At 53.9% G+C, this 20,430-nt stretch overlaps 2 protein-coding genes across 2 annotated transcripts in view; one reads left to right on the forward strand and one right to left on the reverse strand.

Moving 5' to 3' along the window:
* The window catches only part of GNAI3 (G protein subunit alpha i3), a 145,191-nt gene that overhangs the window by 97,357 nt on the left and 27,404 nt on the right, over positions 1-20,430 (reverse strand). The window lies entirely within an intron of this gene.
* Positions 371-8,220, forward strand: AMIGO1 (adhesion molecule with Ig like domain 1). Its single transcript, XM_090026003.1, has one exon. The coding sequence runs from the start codon at positions 1,530-1,532 to the stop codon at positions 3,039-3,041; it is 1,512 nt and encodes a 503-aa protein (XP_089882129.1). The 5' UTR covers positions 371-1,529; the 3' UTR covers positions 3,042-8,220.

Consider the following 20,430-nt stretch of genomic DNA (forward strand, 5'->3'; position numbering starts at 1 on the left):
CGCAGCCAGGTGGGCAGGCCTGAGCTTCTCCTTCCCCTCCAGATGCTTTTCCTGATGACAGCTGTGCCCGGGCCCGAACCTGATCAGCTCTCACAGGGGCTCGGGGCTGGCAGGATCTCACCCCCACCTGCTCTCCCCAGTGGCTCTGCAGCACCTGAGCTGACTCCCCCCCCCCCCCCTTCTTCTAAAGATGCTGAGGATGTTTTTTTGGACACCAGCACAGGACAGGTTAAAGCCAGGCCCTGTTCATTGGGCTGATGGGGCTGGGATGCAGCCAATAGCAGGCCGTGCTAGGCTGGGGGATGCTAGGGCTTGGTGCTTTCCCCGCCTCCCCAGTGAGCATCACAATCATAATCATAACAGAGCCGGAGCCGATTCCCATTCAGAAGAGCCGGAGCTGGCGCTGCAGCGCTGCCTGCCCCCTCCCCCCGAGCCCCCACAGCAGGCAGGGAGAGCATCGCACCACCCCTGGGCTTCCCCCGCCTGCTGCCTGCGACCGCAACCTCCCCTCGCTGCCATCTCGCCGGAGAATCGGGGAGCCCCTCACGCTGCGGTAGATGCTGCAGGGGTGCTGGGCTCTGCCGTGCCAGACTCGCTTCTCGCCGCCCCTACAGCTGGGGGGCAGGATTCCCCCTGCCAGGCCCTGCCCGCAGCTCCCTGGCCTGCCCCCCAGCCGAGACGGACAAGGCAAGATCACGGAGCCCCGTGAGCGGTGCAGAGGAAGGACCCCGGCACCCCACAGCTTCCTGGGGGCTCAGCCCAGGCGGTGAAGACGCGTGAAGGTACTAGGGGAGCGAGGCTGGGCGCCGCGGGTCCCCAGCAAACACAGGACCCTGGGGAAGGGGGCAAGAACCGGGTGCCCAGTCTTTGCTACCCCCTCCTCTTCCTGCTCTCCCGCCTGGCGGCTGCCCTTGCAAAGAGGCATGGTAAGCCTCCCTCGCGTGGCTCTGTCAGCCAAGGGAAGGGCAGGCCGGAGTGCCTGCAGGATGCGCTGAGAGGCAAGGATGGGCTGAGAGTACGGCGCCAGCTCCGTCAGCAGGTGGAACTTGCTCGCTGTCCCCATCTGCCTGGCCCGGTGAGCGAGAGCTGCCTGCTCTGTGCGGTTCTTGGTGCAATGCAACACCGAGTAACAAGCTGCAGGTCCCGGCAGCCAAGAAGCTGAGCCGTGGCGGGGGCGGGGGCCAAGGGACCTGGACTCTGCAAAGCGGCACTTGAAAAGCCCTGCCGGGCATGGCCTGCCTGGGACGTTTCATCCCCCCGGAGCTTTGATTCCCATTGCAAGCCGTGTGATCCGTAGCAGGGAAACGGATGGCAAATAGCAGGTGGATGCAAGCATGACTCTAGTGATTAATACATCAGGCAGCATGCCAAGCCTTGCCTGCTCACTGCACCATCTCCTAGCAGCCACGGATTCACAGCACCGCGGACACCAGCCGTCTGCCAGCCGGAGCTCCTTCCACGGCACAAATGTTTCCCAGCAGCACGGTTCTCTATGACTGGGACGTGACCTTCCCCTTCTGAGCTCTACAATGTGGTTTCGCTATGTCCTAGCGCTTCGTCAACACCTGGAGCTGCACTGCGGGAGCTCTTGGCTCCTGGTCCTGCTGCTGCTGGGTTTTGGCGTCGCCCGGGATGGTGGGTCCGTACTGAACTGCCCGTCAAAATGCGTGTGCGCCAGCAACATCATCAGCTGCTCCAAGATCTCCATGACAATCATCCCCACTAACCTCCCCCAGTTCACGGCCCTCCTAGACCTCAGCCACAACAACCTGAGCCGCTTGCATGCGGACTGGACCCTCCACCGCCTCTCCCACCTCCACTCCTTGCTGCTCAGCCACAACAGTCTCAATTTCATCTCCATTGAGGCCTTCTCCCATGTCCTTCACCTGAAGTACCTTGACCTCTCTTCCAACAACATCAAGCACCTGGAGGAAAACCTCTTCAGTGAGCTGCGGGAGCTGGAGGTCCTGCTGCTTTACAACAACCAGATCTCCCAAATGGACCGCAGCGCTTTTGATGAAATGGATAAGCTCCAAAAACTCTATCTAAGCCAGAACCAGATCTCCCGCTTCCCCCTGGAGCTGGTAAAAGACAGGGCCAAGCTGCCTGAGCTGAGCCTGCTGGACATTTCCTCCAACAAAATTAAGAGCCTGCCAATTGGGGACCTAAAAGCCCTCCCTGCCTGGATCAAGAATGGCCTCTACCTTCACAGCAACCCCTTCAGCTGCGACTGCCAGCTCTATGAGCTCTTCACACATTGGCACGTGCGCCAGCTGAGCTCAGTGGTGGACTTCCAGGCAGACCTCACCTGTGTCTTACTCCCGTCCAAGAAAAGTGTCAGCATCTTCAGCCTCAACAACCAGGACTTCCTCAACTGCAGTAAGTTTAAGGAGTATGTGCTGGAGGCCTTCCTGGGGGACACTGTGACCCTCAACTGTGACACCAAGCTACGGGGGGTGACCACCAGGGAATGGCTCACCCCAAACAATGAGCCTGTTGCAGAAGAGGATGACAACAGCACCATGACAGTGCTGAATAATGGCAGCCTGCAGATCCGCCCCATCGGGGTGGAGGATATGGGCACGTACACCTGCTATGCGGTGAGTCAGGTCTTCAACGAGACCCTCTATGTGGATGTGAAAGTCCACAACTTCACCCAGCACGGGTCCCACGACACGCTGAACACGGCCTACACCACGCTGGTGGGCTGTATTCTCAGCGTCATCCTGGTGCTCATCTACTTGTACCTGACCCCGTGCCGCTGCTGGTGCCGCAACAGCGAGAAGCAGGCGGCCCAGCACGAGGACAGCATCAACTCCTCCATGCTCAGCACCACGCCCAACCACAACGCCGAGGCTGCTGTCCCCAAGGACGGCTTCAGTCACCACGCAGCTTCTGGAAACGCACCAGGCCAGAATGGCAAGTTCAAACCCAGCAGCACGCCAGACCCAGAGGCCAAAGGAGCCCCGAAGGCCCAGCGGAAAATGTCAGACCCAGACTCTGTCAGCTCCGTCTTCTCTGACACTCCCATTGTTGTGTAGCTGACATGAGGAAGAAAGAGGTGGGGAGCTTGATCTTCACAGAGCAAGGAGAGGAGGAAGAGTAGCAGCCTTCTCCTGGCAGGCAGGTGGTGGGGAGGCAGAGGCTGGGTTCAGGGTGCGGTACCGGGGTAATGAGTCTGTGCAAAAGGCACGGCTACCAGGTGCAACCAGGCCACAAGGATCCCAACGCAACAAAAATTCGCCACAGATTTTGTTCCTGTCCTGCAAGGCCCAAAGGCAGCAGAGCTCTGTGGTCCAAGCCCTGACGGTCTCAACACGGAATTACAATCTTACATTTTCTTTCTGGAATTTGACTGTGTTCGCTCAGAAACCAAAGGTGCAGCGGAGAGGTGACACCAGTGCATCGCAGACCCAGGAAGGAGGGAGCTGGGGGTTCCTGTCTGCTGTGTACTCTTGGAAAGCTACTGCCATGCAGGGGGAACCCTCCCCTGTGCCCCAGGAGACATTACAGGCATGGGTCCACCTCTCTTGGCGCTAAACCATCCTTGTCCCTGAGGTGTGAGCCAGAGCAGCCACGTGAAGGCTGCCTTCTGCTTCTGTAACTTGCCACTGAGCTTTGACACCTGGCGGATGAGGCTGGAGTATGTCAGCAAGTCACCCTCACCCTCCAGTCCAGCCACTTGCAGGGCTCCCCACACACAAACAGGCTCTTCCTGAGGATTTTCAGCTTCTGCAGAACAAAAGCAGGAACCGACGGCACCTGTAGTGATGATGCACCAGGGACAAGACACAGCAGGGGATGAACAACACCAGCCAGCTCCCCACTCAGCTCCCTGCTTGGCAGCTTAATGACCAGATTCCTGTTGGTAATTACAATAATACATCAAGGCACAAGCCGGGTTTCCGGGACAGCTTTCAGCATTACAGATCAGCAGCAGCCCCCTGACAGACTGTGCCAAGGCTGCTGCAAAGCCTGCATGCTTGGGAAGCCATGGAACTGGTAGGAACATCTCCAGGCCCATCTCCAGGGCCCCTCTCTAAGGGCTGATCCAGAGGGCCGAGTGGCCTGGGTGCTCTGGGAGGACGTGGGTAATTAGGAACTCGTAATGGACTCTGGAGAAGGTGGCAGTCAGGGAAGGCAGGGACAGCTCCTTCTAGGCAGTTGCCTGTAGCAGTGCTTCTGCCTAGACCCAGCAGGCACAGGGTGGGGGACCCTGAGCCCTCTAGGTTCTCCATCCCCAAGCCCCCAGCCATGATCCTGGCATATTTTCTCTCCACCCAGCTGCAGAAAGATAACTTCCATCATTTACTACCCATTCCCTCCTGTGGCCTTGGTGCCTGGGCCCTTCCCAGAGAGGGAGAGGGAGGGGAAATAGGCCCAGAGAAGCCATGGGAGTGGAGTAGCATGCCATTCCCTCCGGGTGGGAGAGATCTTCCCAGTCCCCTTATCTGCTGCTAGGAGAAAGGGACAGAGGCAGTCCCTAACACCGACAGGCCAGCTCCAAGACTGCTGCAGGGAGGGCATCAAACAGCAGCTTGGGACTAACGGGCTTTCCAAGCTTGTATCCAATAGGATCAGGTCTATGCACCAGGTGCAGCTGGAGGGTTCGTGAACTGGACCAGTGCCATGCACAGAGGAGACTGCCTCCTGTGCTCCCTGCCCTGCTCAGAGAGGTGGCAGGGGAGAGCACAGGGGTCTCCCTGGTAGGGGTCAAGGACACCAAGGTACAGGAAGGTAGGGAGAAGATGGTCCCAGATAGTGTCCCACCCAGCTGAGATGCTCTTCATTGATGTGTTCCTGCTCTTCAAGAGAGTGGGGGCGGGGGGTTAATGAGTGGGAAGACTCAGCATCCCCAGGGAGGCTGGGATAAAGGGAAGTCCCCGTTGAGCTGTAGGGTGGCAGTGATATGGGCCCAAAGAACGAACAGCCCCAAAGAGCAGACACTATCAGGCTACTTCACTATGGACCCTCTCAAGAGCTCCCCATCATTGGCCCAGCGGGGTGATAACCTGAAGACTGAGCCTGCAAGGAGCCCAAGTGACTGGCTGGGACAGACAGAAGTGAGAGGCAGCATCTCTTAAAACCCACTGGCGAGCCTGAGAACAGGGCCCCTACTCTGCGACTCATCTACATCTATTTCCTGGCATGTTATTCTGAAGCATGAGTCCTCCAAGAGAAGCATGCGATCCAGGTGAGACCTGCCTGCAAGCCACATGCTGGGGGCTGGGAGGGGAGCAGAGGAAGAGGAGGGGGTGGATGCATGAAAGGGATTCAGCTGAGGAAAAGTGGGGGTGATCTGCTTAGGGAGAGGGCAGCAGCAGAGGGGCAGGGGCCAGTAGGCAGAGGCACAGCTCCATGCTTAGTCCTCTACAAACAGGTAGTAGCTAGAAAGCAAGTCACGGGGGGTCAGTTCCCTGCACATACACACCCTGCTTCCCCCCGCCTGCCTGTATGTTCCTCCAGCCCGCCAGTGACTTGCACATCCAACAGCTCCGCAAATTCACTCTTCCATACACATGCACATAGTGCCAGGCAGACACACGCGCCAGCACCCTCTTGCACGCATGTCATACATTTGCGTGGCTCTGCGTGGTCGTGTGTGGATTGGCAGCTCTGTGTTTGAGTCAGCCTGGCAAAGTCCGCCTGTGCATCAGGGCAATGTCAGCTTGTCTCTAACAAGATGGGGAAGGAGATGGTGTCTTCGCTGGGGGGTGGCGTCTGCCTGGAAACATGCAGGGATGGAAGCGTGTCTGTGAGCACTGCCAACTCGTTACAGGTGTGGGCATATAGACATGCACACATATGGGAGCATAGCTGAGAGCACACAAATGTGAGTGTGTGAATGTGCACTTCTGCCTATATTCATGTGTGTATTTGAGCGTGCACGTATGTGCATGCATGTGACTACATACATGGGTATATGTGAGCATGTATATATGTGGGGTATGCATGCTTGCAAGTGTACATCTATAATGATCTCTGTCCGAGTATGAGTGCATGTCTGTAAGTGTGTGTTCATGCCTGCCTGCGTGCCCATGTGCCACTGTCTGTCGGAGTGTGTATATGATGACCCTACCGCTCTCAGAGACCCAGCCCCCAATGGCCTCTTCCCTACCACAATGCTTGCTTGTGGCTGTACTTGGCCCCCACTCTTGCAAGAAAAGCTGAGAGGCATTGCATGTGATGGGAAGCAGAGGGGGTGAGGATCAAAGCAGAGAGCCCCTAACCCAGAGCAGGCCCAAAAACCAAATACAAGCTAAGCCCAGCCTCCATGCCCAGCTCCCTGAAGCCCATCAAAGGAGGGGATTCCCAGCCTCTGTGCAGCCTGGCTGCCAAGGGAAAGAAGCAGACCAGAAGCTCTCATCTGGTTAAGACTGATTGCTGGAGCCTGACAGTCACGGTAGTGGAGAACAGTACCAGGCCACATGGAGAGCAGGGGGGCATGTCTCCCAGAGGATGTGTGCAGGCTTTCCGGCTTATGCTGTCTGCCTGGCTCAGCAAGAGCATCTCACACTGGCTGGGAAACAAATTCAGCCCCCTAACGACACAGCCTGCCATGCAGAGGTGATGCCATCTGCAAGCACACGGCTATGGCTGGAGAAATGAAAGGTCCCATATGGAAATGCTCCAGGGATCACAAAAGGGTCAGAAAGGATTTGGATGGGGAGGGGGTGAGAGAGAGAAATGGAGTGGCTGGGAGCCCTGGGGTTCATGCACCAGCTTGTGCACTGGGCTATGTACCACTAGCCCTAGGCTGCCTGTCCTTGGAACAGGCCTGCGTCCTAGACTGCATCAGAACCGACTCCCCTTGGAAAGGAAAGGCCTCATAGTCTACTTTCCTGGCCCTGTTTCTGCCAGTCAGTCCCCCTAAACTGGGAAAGGACTGGAACCAGTGTCTGCAGGAGGCTAAAAGCTCCATGTCTCCTTCTCCAGCGCCCTGAGCCATCCAGTGCCTCACCCTTGCATCTGACCAGAACGGCACTTCCCTTCAGCCTGAGCCTGAGTTCAGCAGCTCCCAAGTGAATGGCTGGAGGTTTTCCTGAGTGGCTCCCATGCTAGGTGTGATGCCCATGGTCCCAGAGGTGACCCTTCGTTCCTCCCAACCTGATGTAGCTGGAAGAAGCAGCTTCCCACACACTTTCCCATGTAAGCCACAAGCCAGTGACCTCTCTGGGAGCACTGCCCATGCTCCATGCAGACACCTGCACAGCGGTAGAGCATGGGCCCAACCCTATGCTGTTTGGCCCTGCCCCCACATCCAAGGTGACTTTTGGGTGCTGCTTGTAACTATTAAATGGGCAGCTGGAAAAGCAGACAACTGGGAGCTGAGGCCCTATGATGAGACATGGCTCCTAAAGCCCAGGTGAGAACACAGCATGCAGGATTGCTTGTCCTGATCCACAGGCAGGTCTGGGAGGGGCCAACTGCCCTCAACTCCCACCAACCCCTTTTTCTCAGCATCCTGCAGGATCACACTCCATCTCTGGGCTCCTGTCCTGCCATAGTCTAGTACCTGATGTGAGCCAGGAAGGCAACTTCCTTTCCCCAAATCCAAGGGGCCACAGTCTGGTCCCGCAGGCACCCTCACAGTTTTGCTTTGTTCTGGCACCAAACAGCAAGGAGCAGCCAGGAGTCAAGGCATTAACCACCATTGCCAGTCTAAGGAAGGCACGGGGGGCAAGGAGGTGACCAAAGAGGAGACCCAGAGAGGTTCAGGGATGAGGACCCAGCCTGCTGGAAAGGGACCACGGACAGCCAAGAGCAAGTGCAGGTGGAAGAGAGGGTTTAAGCAGGCAATAGCACCCTGGGAGAAAGCCAGAAAGGCAAAGAGCTGGGGGAGAGCAGAGGGGAGATCTATGGGGCAGGATCTCTGGCTGCCCAGGAGACCGTGTGAGTTCATGTGCACTGGAGGGGAGGGGTCCTGTCATGTCCCTGCCTGTGGGAGCCCCCCCACATCGCCTGGCCAGGGCACAGACAGCCCCTCTGCTTTAGGGCAGGTGGTCAGATAGCTCTAAACAGCATGTCCACTCCTCACCTCCATCCTGTGGTCTTGCAGGCCAAGCAAATGTTATTCTAACCCTGCACGGGACGCGCATACTTTTATCTATTTCAGCCAGAGCCACCCCTACCCACGGAGCAGACAGGCTGCATCTCCCTCTCTTTCTGGCAGCCTGTACTCTCTTGCATAGACATAGATGACAATAAACATGTTTTAAGACTCCATGTATGCACGTCCTGCTTGCTTCCTCACCAGATGGATGATAGCAGCACAGGGGGCTTCCAGGGGGTGGGGGAGACCTGAAGCAAATGGCCATGATTCCACAGGCCTGGCCACGCTGCAAGGTTTTAACTACGGGTACAGCTCCATCAATGCACGCCTCCAGGGTATGTGATGCTGCCCTGGGGTAAAAGGTGACATGGGGCAACTTTGCCGAGGCCAGTCGTGGCTCACACAGTGCAGTGCAGGGGGTGTGCCGGGGCAGTGCCAAAACCCCAGTGCAGACGAGGTCGAGGTAGGAGGTGGAACCATATGGAATCTGGCTGGCACCAACGGGCTTTCTGGTAGGTGGATCTCTGCTGGTCCTGGGGGTCAGGAGAGCTTTTGCAGCACCCATGTGGCCCCAGTGGGGGTCAGTGTCATGTCCATATGGGCAGAGCCCAGAGGAGCTGGCAGGCAGAGACAGGACTCTGGCACTGAGGCTGTCGTGGACAGGGTGTGCAGGTGTATCCTAAGCGCATGCATACGCCATGCAGGGAGGCACAGAAGGATGCCCCTGTGGAGTGGAACATGGCACAGCCCCAAAAGAAAGCTGTCACAACGGCCAGTTGGGCTGGCCCTCACATCACTACATGTTGGTCTGGCACTGTAACAGCATAGCGTGATGTGGCATAGAAAGGGGCTGCAAGGGCAAAGTGCATCACAACATAACCCAGGTCCCAGCAACACTGGGCTAATACTAATGCCTAACCTGCTGTCCCTGACTCCATTCCCCAAGTCCCACTGGCTCTAGAGTATTCATTGTAAAGGGATTAGGAACTTTCTGCAATAAGGTTGATTTACTTGTCCCTGCCCTGACAGGCCTCAGCTCCAACCTGAGTTTCCCTGTAGTAAGCATACATGTTCACGCACCCCCATGCCTATAAGCAAATGCCAGCAATGTCATATATACAAGTCATGCACATAGTCAGAAATTACACACTCCCCATACACATTGCCCATAGAGATCTCACACACCTCTCATCACTAAGTGCAGTCTGCCAACAGGGCCAGCTGCCAGCAAATACCCAACTTAATAATTTAGCTGTCCCACCTGTCTGTCCTACCCTGCTTAAAGCTGCTGGTGCCTGTAAAAGATGCAGCCTACATGGACCAGGAGGTTTAATCTATTTGGCTGGACTGGACAGAAATCAAAGTAAGAGGTGGCCTGGATTTCCAGAATGTAACTTGGAAGAAGCCACACAGCAAAGCTATCCCCTGCATCACATGAACCAAGAGCCGGGCCTGCCCCAGGGGCTAGTCTGCCTCTGTGCGTGTGTATGCACGTGGGAGGCCCCTGCATGGAAGGAGCCCCCTGCTCCTGGCTGAACACCACTGACAAGAGAGGCATATTCATCAGAAAGCATGGGGAGTTGCTAAAAGGCTTGGGGGAACTGCTCCCCTTCTCCCCCGCGTTACGCATGGAGCTGAGTTGACAGTAGAGCAGCTCATTCAAAAGGTGTCCTGGCTCCTAGGCTCCCTACTCCTACCAGCACCGCAAAACCCACTCCCCTTCCAGAGACCCCAGGTGTCCTAGTTCCCAGCCCCACTCCTCCAACCCACGAGACCCTCCACTCCTCTCTCAAAGCTGAGAGGTGAAGTTGACAATTGTGCAAAGAGGTATCTGTTAGCAACTCCACAGAGGTCCCCCTGCCCACCCCAATACACACACCTTCAGCCTCACCCTCCTGCAGGCCAAGGGGTGGGATCTGAGCCCACAGGCCCAGGAAGGCAGGATGAGACTGGAGCTAGGGAGGGAATGACCAGGCCATTCTCACCAGGTGGGGCAGGGACACTGGACCTTGGATTTCTGGCAGGTGCAGTAGCTGGCGTGGGGGGAAACAAGTGTACCAGGGTCCAGGACATGCCAGAGCCTCTCCAGCCTCCTGGATCTCCTCCATCCATCTCCAGATCTAGCACCCAGCTGGCTGACACCCTCCATCCCCTCATCACCCCCCCCCCATATTCAGAAACCAGGCTTTCTTCACCTCCATCCCCCTGCCCTCACCCCCACCAGCTTGCTTGTCACCCCCTGCCACCAAGCACCACCCCACTGCTGAAACACCCCCAACCTTTCACTCCAACCCTAACCCATAGTCCTAAACCTATCACTCCCTGCACCTCCAACAGTCACCCCAGCATCCAATTTCCCCTGAACCTCCCCCAGACACCCTAAAACCCAGCCCCTACACTCACTATGAACAGACCACAGAACCCAACTCCCCCACTATTTCCCTCTTGCCTGCTACTGCCCCCCTACTGCCTGCCCCATACATCTCACACATCCCCATGCTCTGTGCCCCAAACCCCAACAGCTCCTGCACCCACAGCTCTGAGACCCCCAGCTCCTAATCCCCCAAACTCTGAATCTCACCCCCAACATCCCAGCTTGACCATCCAAGACACATGGCTGTGACTGTCCTGGAGCAAGAAGCCATGGATGTGATCTAGGATGCCTGGGTTTCCTCCCAGTGCTGAAAGCAAATGGGAGTGGTTTCTGGTGGGTTAAAGCAAACCAGGCAGGGAGATTGGACGCCTGCATGACAAAGGCCTTGTCTCAGTCTTGCAGGTGTCCAAGCAGTGCCTGGGGGAGAAACCTGATCCTCTCCCGAGTGGCCATCACAGCTGAAAGTACTGGAGGGAGGAGGGGTACGACATCTAATCTACCTCCCACCACCAGATACACTGAAACAGAGCTTGTGCTCTGGAAGGTGCAGCACATGTACAGCTTCCTTCCATCCCCCAAGTCTGATCCTTGCCAGGCTTCTGGATCAACCCTTGGCTGGAGAACCCTCCAGCCAAGACAGAAGTTGTCAAGAGGAGCAGACTATAGGTGTTGCTGTATCATCCAGCAACATGCCAGGCACTGCACCGAAGAGTGATTTCCCCAAGAGCAGAGTCCCCTTCTTTTGGCTATTGGGACCCTGCTTCTGTCATGTACACCAGTGCAATCAGCATACTGGGATGTCATGGGTCTCCTGGCATCCCTTCCAGGGCCTCTGGCCTGGTGCAGTGCAGCAGATGATGCTGTGAGGGCAATGCAGGCTGATGACATCTGCAAAGTAGTTTGTGCTGGGAGGCAGTGTGGGCACAGCAGGATCTGGGGCCATGGAGCCAACATAGGTTAGGGGCACGTGGGCAGTATGGTGAGATATCTGCTTGGAAGAACTTCCCTTTCCTCGTTTCTGTCCCCAGGGAGGGTCTGAGCCCTTCTCACCAGGGCCCTCACTGAATCCTAGGCCACAGCAGCTGCCCCTCAGAGCACACTCTGGAAGGGTGAGGGCATCGCATGTTATGTGCTGTGGGTTGCATTAATAGCTAGATGGGCTTGTATCCCTGCCGCAGAAATCCCTGGAGCTTTCTGGCATGCATTAGAAGGCTTTGGAGCCATCTCCATATGAAGGGGATAATACCTTTTAGCAGTGATATTAATGCTTAATCTACCCTCTCTGATTGAGAGTTTTATGATGCTGCTGCTCTTTTAAGGCTTGTTTAAAAAAAAAAAAAAATCACCAAAGGTTCCCATTTCCTTTCCTTTTACGAGCTAAAAAGCTTCTTCCCGCTCTTGTGGCCTGCAGGTCAGAGACAGGCCAGAGCAGCTGCTCTTCGGCACAGGACTTGAGCAGCAGGTTTCATTCTCTGTGTAGCAAGCACAAGTCCCTCTACAGCAGCAGCTGGAAAGTGGGGAGGGAACCAGCCTTAATTCCTGCAGGGCCAGAGCTAATACTCCAGACTGTGGGAGATACCACACACACTAGGTCATTTAAGTTGCTGCGGCAGTGATGTTGCCTACAACTTTTCATGGTCTCCGTGTTTTAGTTCACAGCCAGGCCCTAAAACTCAGCCTCTGCTTGCCTTCAGCGCACACTCATGCACAGAGCGCGCCCAGGAAGACAGGTACAGCTGGGGGAAGCTGGTTGTTTTGCCCCCTTCTACAGAACTTCGAGGGCTTTCTCTATGGTGACTACACCCTGGCTTTTAAAGTGCCCTAAAGAATGCAGAATTCAGCCCAAACCACTGCATAGTATCTACAACAAGCCATAACTGCTCTAGAGCTGGGGACCCAAATTTAGGCAACTCCTCCCATGCTAGACACACAGAAAATGGGCCTGTGCAAATAGGGAACCATTTGATTCAGGTTCAGATTTGACCAATTCAGATGTCAGCGATTTGATTCGGAGCTCTGAATCGGTTTCCTGCTTTGATTTGGCCAAATCGGCTCTTGAGCTTTGGAGCCGATTCGGAGATTCGACCATAGGGTATAGTGGGGAATCAATGAAATATCTATAACTTGGGTGTTTGTTGTCCAATTTGGATGCAACTTGCAGGGATGGTATTCTCTTCTGAGAGTATGAAGTCTGCCAAGTTTCAAGGAGATAGGTGCAGGGGTTTGGGGGAAACTTCACCCCAAATTCTTGAAAGTAAAACTCATGTCACGCGTATGTTTTGACCCCACTAGGGCATAACACTGCAGGGGTGGAAGCCCCTGGAAGGTCACAAAGTCTGCCAATTTTCAAGGAGCTAGGTGCAGGGGTTTGGGGGAAAATGCACCTCAAGCTGCTGACAGGCAAAACTTGTGACATAGATAACCCTGTGTGTGTTAAGGCGCATCAGGGTGAAAGCTGCAGGCCTGCTAGCCCTGCTGCAGCCATAAAGCCTGCCAGCTGTCAGGGAGATAGGAGCAGGGCTTCTAGGTTCTGGGGCCCTGCACCTCTGGCTGCTGACGGGCAAAACTTGTGCCATAAGCATGCGTAATTGTGTCCATCTTGGGGCAGTTGATTGTATGGATTCTTTGCTCTCCTTAGTCTATGGTTTTGTAGGTGTTAATCCTTGCTCATTAACTTGTTATCTAGTAGCTAGCTACTGTGTATTGAGCTGGTCCCCAGTGAATCAAGATTGATTGATTGGTAACTGGTAACACAGTAGCTTAGCAGCCAGGCCTGCAGTAGTTCCTCCCCCACAACCTGGTGCCCCAAGACAGGCAGTTGCAAAGGCACCCATGACATGAGTTTTGTCTGTCAGCAGCTAGAGGCCAAAGCTTGGCAGGCTTTGTGGCCTCAGTAAGAGCCACCATCCCTGTAGTTTTTGCCCCACTGTGGCTTAACACACACGACATGAGTTGCTTTCAAAACTTTGAGGTGCAGTTTCCCAGAAACCCTTCCACCTAGCACCTTGAAACTTGGTATGCAACATGCACTCAGGAGAGCCCACCATCCCTGCAAGTGTGGTCTGAATCAGCCAAAAGTCAACAAAGTCACAGATATTTCATTGATTCCCCATTATACCCTACAGCCAAATCTCCAAATCTTTCCTGCAATTTGATTTGGATTTGTAGATTCTGCCTCCAAATCATCCGACTCATCTCCGAATCCGAATCATGATCCAAAACTTTGCACAGCCCAAGCGCAAAAGTTACTTGACTGGCAGAGGTGCTGAGCACCATCGACTCTTCTCAACCTCCAGTAGAATTAACCATGTTCAGTACCTCAGGAGTTGTGGCACTGGCAGTGAGCCTGGTGAGGTCAGGCTCCCTTAGGTATACTCAGGTTTGGGGGTGTGATACAATAGGAGGTGGGAGCCATTCGCAGCAGCATGTTGGGGACAGGAGAGGAGACAACTCACTTAGGATCCCACTCGCACCATAATGATGTGCAACTGCAAAGTTACTCCTGCTTTATACAGACTGAGACCTAAGTGAGGCCTCAAACTCTCAGTCACTGCCTTATTTCCCCCCCAGCGCCTGGATATCAATAAAACAAGCATGCAAACGACTTGAGACTAGGGTGGCCATCATAGAGGACAGTCCAGTTGTCCTCAGTCCTCTGTTGATACGAAACTGGATGCCTTTATGTCCTATTTTTCTCTTGAGACAGGACATAAAGGTGTCGGGATTCGTATCAGAGGACAGAGTAGCAGAAAACCGAATGTCCTGTATGATGGCCATCCCTACTTGAGACCCCCAAGAACCCTGCCTTGACCATGCCTTAAGGCTATGCACAGCCTCTGCCTGCCACCTAAAGCCAGCCACACACACCCCACCCTCACCCCTACCCCAAGCCACCCCTCTGCCTTTACTTGCAGCATCGCTGCAAACCCATGGGAGCTTCTAGCATTAAGGGCTGAATAATTTTCCCTAATCACAATACAAGAGGCTAGCCAGCTCTCAGCCCCCACTGCTACCACAGGATTTTCACCCATTGCTTCCGCTGCAGAAAATCCTCACTTTTCTCCTCCCCAGAAATCTTCTGTACAAGCCCCAAATCATCTGGCTGTATTGGTAGGCTGTCTGGCTCCCTCTGCCATCAAGGTATCTAGAAGTCACTCTCTCTAGGAAGCACAAACCAGTTGCTGCAGCCTAAAACCAACAGAGATGAGGAGAAGGGAAGGAATCATATAGGAGGAGGACTGGAAGGGACCTCCATAGGTTATCTAGTCCAACCCCATGCTTGAGGCAGGATCGTCCCTATCCAAACCATCCCATACAAAAACAAATAACGATCGTCTAACCTCTTAGCAAAACTACACCCTAACCTGCTACAGGTAAAGCAAGGAGACTCTGGTGGTCAGTGTCCTGGATCTGTAAAGTTTGTTAACGTATGATGAAGAGATCCCAGGAAAAGACCCATGCTGCCAGCTATAGCAGAAGGCAAACCCCGCCACAGTTCATACCAATCTGACCCTGGGGTAGAACTCATTCCTTACCCCAAGTATGGCGACTGGTCCGACCCTGAGCAGATGGGCAGGAAAGACCTTCTAGCCAGGAACCTCTGGGTTTAAAGTCCCAGCAGGAGCACTGGCAGATCCCAGACAAAAATCTCTTGCCTTAGCTGCAGCCAACACCTCTGATGAAAGCTTTTTCTTTCTTTTCTTTTTAAATTTTTTTTAAAAAGAGAGAAAATGCCAAACACATATAGGAGGAAGAAGGGAGGGGGAATTCCCTCCCAGCCCCATGCCACAAAACCCAGAAGCATGGGACATATCAAAGGAGGAAGAACCCTGTGGGCTTCCCCTGCTAGGACTTGGCTTCAGCAGCACCCCACCCTTCCCTTCCATTCATCAACCAAATCTCTGGTCCTTTGTCTCGTTTCCTAGGAAACTTGTCTAGAATTTATCATCTGCACCCCCTCCACTTCCTCCTTAGCCTGCATAAATGCCTCATCATCAGTGAGCCCCTGTTCCCAACCAGAAGCGCACAGCACTTCAGAGCTGTCACACGCATAGTGTCATCCGACAGTGATGCTGCCTTCATCATCTTTGGGGTTTCAAGCACTTCACATAGATTGGAGGCTTGAAAGGGATGTTGTCAGTGAGGTGCAGGCACAGATGCTTCCATGTGGGGGATAAATAGAAAAGAGGGTGGTTTGCAAACCCAGCACAAAGAGAGAGATCTGAGCCAGGTTGCTCCTGGATAGAAGCCAATGCAAACATCTCCCCCATGAACACAGTGCCTCCTGCAAGACCTGGCAAGTTAAACTGATGCAAATCCAGGAGTGAGAGGGGCCAGGTTGGCTGGATACGGGGTGAGGAATGAACTAGATCAAAAAGTCCTTTTGTAGTCCACAAGCAAAAGTGGCAGGAACTAGCTGGCTTAGAGAAACATGGGGCTTCTGGCATATGGTTCAGATCCATTGCTGAAAGCAAAAACATAACCCATGATGTCATTAGTAACAAATAAAAACTTCCTAGGAAGGGGGAGATTTAGTGCTGGCTTCAAAGAAGATGACTGATGAAGTCAGCCATTGCACCTTATCACCACTTCCAAGGCCAAAGCAACTGCACACCAGACTGCTGTATCATTGCACGGGCTTATTTGGGTATAATCCCCTGTGCAGTCATCCTACTCTAGATAGGCTATGTTCAGAGGATGCTTGGGAATGAGAGACATGTTGGTTGTAGTCCCAGCCTTTGCATTTTGCAGCCATGGGGCAGGGAAAGCAGAGGCACCTTCACACTTCCAGCATGTTCTGGGGACTACATTGTTTCACAGCACAAATCAGAGCAGCCTGGGATCCAAGTTATGACACTCATAATAGACCACCCCAAGTCTCCACAGATCCACTAATGCACTCTCTCTCTACATAATGGACACACCATTCACTTGTAGAGGCACCATGTGTACCTACTCCCCTGCATATATAAACCCACATAACACACATGTGCACAATCACCTCTGCTTGGATTCTTATATAGACACAGTGAGCCATGTTTCCACTACCAGGTTCATAATGAAGAAGGGAACCCAGTGGCCAAGACCTGGCATAAGACGGCCACTCACTAGAATGAGCTTCTCCTGATTTGAATCTCTTTGGCTGCAGATGCACACTCTCCTCCCATTTAGAGAATGATGTGGGGTTGTTAGCAGGGCTTGGGCAGGCAGGCAGCAGTGCCCAGGGAAAGCAGGGCCTCGTCGTCCAGGCTGCTGCCAGCTGCTCTGTGATCTGATGCTGGCTGAAAGATGCATGGCTCCAGGGCAAGATGAAGGCCTCATCCAGCAGCTGGACTCAAGCAGCGCACTCAGGGGCATTCCCTGCCAAACAGAGAAATGGTGACAGGAGTACAGGATGATATGCCACCAGCAAGGACAGGCTGATCCTGGCCTGAGCCTGGGCTACAGTATCTCAGAACACGGCTCCCATGCAAAGGATAATACTAAAACACTGCAGCAGTCTGGAGTGAGGGAGAGGACACATAGCACAGCAGGGAGCTGCAGAGGCTGAGCCAGCTGGCTTGTACCAGAAAAGATGTGGAAAGGGCCAGGCCACAGTAAAGATCAGCCAGCATCTGAAAGGAAAGATGAGCCAGCGGTTTGAGCCCTAAGAACAAGGAGATATGAGCTCAGCTCCTAGCTCCACTGCAGACTCCCTGTCTGACCTTGGGCGAGTCACTGAAGGTCTGCGACAGCACCCACCCTCCCACTTCTGTGTCTCATTCTTTCTCCCACCATCTGTCCAGCATATTTACGTAGTAGACATCTCAGTTCAAGAACTGCTTCTTATCATCGATTCGTAGAGCACCTGGTCCATGGAGCCTTGTTCTCAGCTGTGACTTCTCAGTCCAATCTAATACCGAGTAGAACAAGAATGACCCAAACAGTGGAGAAAGCTTCCTAGGGATTTCCCCACGGGAAAGAACTGCTTCCCCAACTGCCTCCCAGCCTGCAGAAGTCCTTTCTATGGAAGCTGCATGGACTAGGAAGGAGTTAGCCAAACCCATCAGCCTCCTCTTCCATTAATAGGCAGGGAACCCCAGGACAGTCTCTGCATATGGCACAGTAGTCAGAGCACCTCGCTTAGTGGCACAGTACTAGCGAGGAAACCACTCAACCCATGTCTCCTACACCGTACATTTTCCCCCCAAGCACTCTCACCACACAGGAATCAACATAAACCAGTCCTCAAAGCATAAACACAATCCAGACAGGGCAATACAGAGTCCTAAAGTCTGTCCCCAAACCCCAAGAAGATGCTACTGGCTTTATACTGTTCTCTCAGCACCACAGCACAGTCTTCCTTCTCTCTCCTGCACGAGTTCCCTCTTCCGGTCTCATGGTAGTACTGCCTCCAGCCTTGCAGCCCTGGGCCTCTTGCCAGACTCTGGGAGACTCTTTGGCTTAGTTCTGCCACTGCCACTGCCACTGCCACCACTAGCCAAGCTCCTTCACTCTTTCTCAGTCTCCAGCCCCTGACACCTTTAACTTCCTGCGACCAGCTAATCATCCTCTGCAGCTGGTCCAGTTCTCCTAGGCAGCCTGCAATCAATCCCTCCTGACTGCCAGCAGCTGGCTGTAGTCCTCAGCAAGCCTGCAGACTCTCCCAGCCTGGAGCGTGGAATATACTGCAAGCCTTTGCCAGCCAGCCAGCTACAGCTAGAAATATGTGGGTTACCTTGCTGGTCTCCACGGAGGGCCCAATGAGAAGGGTTCGGTGGGCAAATGGCTCATTGCAATGGAAGAACAGAGAGGGGATTTCATGAACCCTGGCCTGAACTCCAACTCAGAGGAGGGTGGGTTTAGCAGCATCTCACTGAATAGTAGTAATGGCCTGTGCTGGGATGAAAATGACTTGGAGCCTTCCAGTGAGAGAAGCAAATCCCAGCCCCCCACTCCCCCCCTGGGAGCGAGCTGTACCAACTCCAGCACTACTGAGCAAGGAGGGAGCCAAGATTAAACTTTGCCATCTCAAAGGACAGCATGTTCACTCCAAGCTGAAAAAAAACAGACTGAGCAGCCCCTGCTCACGTGCTGGACAGGCCTCACCAAGCTCCATTGTTCATTTGTCTGTCAAAGGATGAGGTCTGCTCTGGACCATTCCTCAGCTAACTTGTGGCCATCAGGCTACAGAGAACTATAGCACGTGCAACTGAATCCCTGCAGGGTTTACCTTTGCCCAGCAAGCAACTCTGAGAAGAGGGGGAGAAACAGCAGGTCCAAGGAATAATAGACTTTCCCCACCCCACAGAGGAGGACTGCAAGGATGACTAAGGCAAAGAGCACAGTTGCCTTAGTCAAGGCAATTGCTAAGCCAAGATGCTAAGGTACCAGGGGTCAGGAAGTACCTGATCTTGATGTGCTAGAGACAAGGAGAGGCTGCTGCTTCCCCACTGACAGAGGTACTTTTCCTAATTATGGAGGGATTATGCCTGTAGTGACAGACCTGGGACCAGCAGCATGTTCTAGACCTGAAGCACATCCGCTGAATCTCTAAAACAGACTTGCAACCAGGGACCCACATCCCCCTAAGCTACTGCAAAACTCCTAAGGGTGCCACGCAATATTAGCACTGTTGTCGTGTAAAATATTTTCATGCGTTTCCCAAAATAAACCCAGAGATTTCCGATAAGAATCCACAGTGTTAAGACCATTCTGCCCTGCTGTGTCTTCCTGAGCTCTTTGTACTAGGAGATTTGCTCTTTTATTTTTCCATAATCAAATGAAGGATGGAAAGCTCAGACTTGGCACATCCTTGAGTCTAATGGGATTGAGAATTACTGCTCTAGAACAGCAGTCAGCAATGTTTCCCAGTAGCAAGCTGCAATGGCCCAGCTGCAGTCTAAGGCAAGTGAAGGCTAGTACCCAGCTGCTGCAGCCACCATGGCTTCTCCCCCTGGTCTGGCTGAGGAGCACCATGAGAAAGCTCCCTGCTGTCCAACCCTCCAAGCATTCCTACAGGGCTCTAACTTTGCATCACCTTACCTCCTCCTGCGTTGGTATCTCATCTTGCTGCCACATGGAGGTTGGTAATCTTCTGCTTTCCATACAGTAAAAAATGTTGGCCTGGCACTTCACAAGAGATTAGCCTTGATAGCCATCAATGGTCCCTGGGTCTAGCAGGGGGACGTGGGTTAAGATTAGCCTAATGCTTGAACAGAGCTAGCACCCCACTGGCAAAATATTGATTCCCTCACAAGATGGTCCATAAAAACAAGGCCACAGGAGATCAGCTCTGATAACACCCAAAGGTCAGGGTGACCCAGGGACATCTGGGGAGAGGAGAAATGCATCTGCTCCATCCTTTCAGGGGGACTGCCCATCAGATAATCCTTTTTTCCCCACTTGAGTAGCTGGATTCTGCTGTGTTAGGGCAACCTCTGGATGACTGTTTCACACATTATTGAGCCATCTAGACAGACAACCTCCAAGCTCGAACAGCAATGGCGAATGACTCCATGTCAGCAACAAGGGCAGCTCTGTGATCCAGGACTCTCGCACACTTTCAAGGAGCCTGGCCTCTGGCCCTGCCTGGAAGGACACTGGTGTTAGGCCATTAATGGTGCTGCTGCAGCATGGAGAGGGGTGGAGGGAGAGGCGACTGCATGCTCCAAGAGCAAGCTCGGCAGACCCCCCCCAGCTTTCCTCCCCAGGCTGCCCCTGGAAGAGAGCACAGCACAGCTGTACCAGCCTCCCCTCACGTTCCCGAGCAAGTGTGGCGGGAACTGCTTTCTGCAGCTGAGTCAGGGGGGTTTACATGCAGGATTGATGAGCCTTCGTATTGCTGAGCTGTGGAACATTTCGTGTCACCCTGAAGAGGGGGCATCCTTCCAGGCTCTCTGAAAGCTCAAGCAACACCAAGCCTTTGCCAAGAGCTCCCCCACATGGGGCATCGCCGCACTAGCACCCCCACTCCTTTCAGCCTGCGCCCAAGCCAGGAATGCAGCCGGGGAACTGCTAACTC

Source organism: Crocodylus siamensis, chromosome 13 (assembly GCF_052110815.1).
Source record: "Crocodylus siamensis isolate JL-2025a chromosome 13, ASM5211081v1, whole genome shotgun sequence".
In the NCBI taxonomy this organism is placed as follows: domain Eukaryota; kingdom Metazoa; phylum Chordata; order Crocodylia; family Crocodylidae; genus Crocodylus; species Crocodylus siamensis.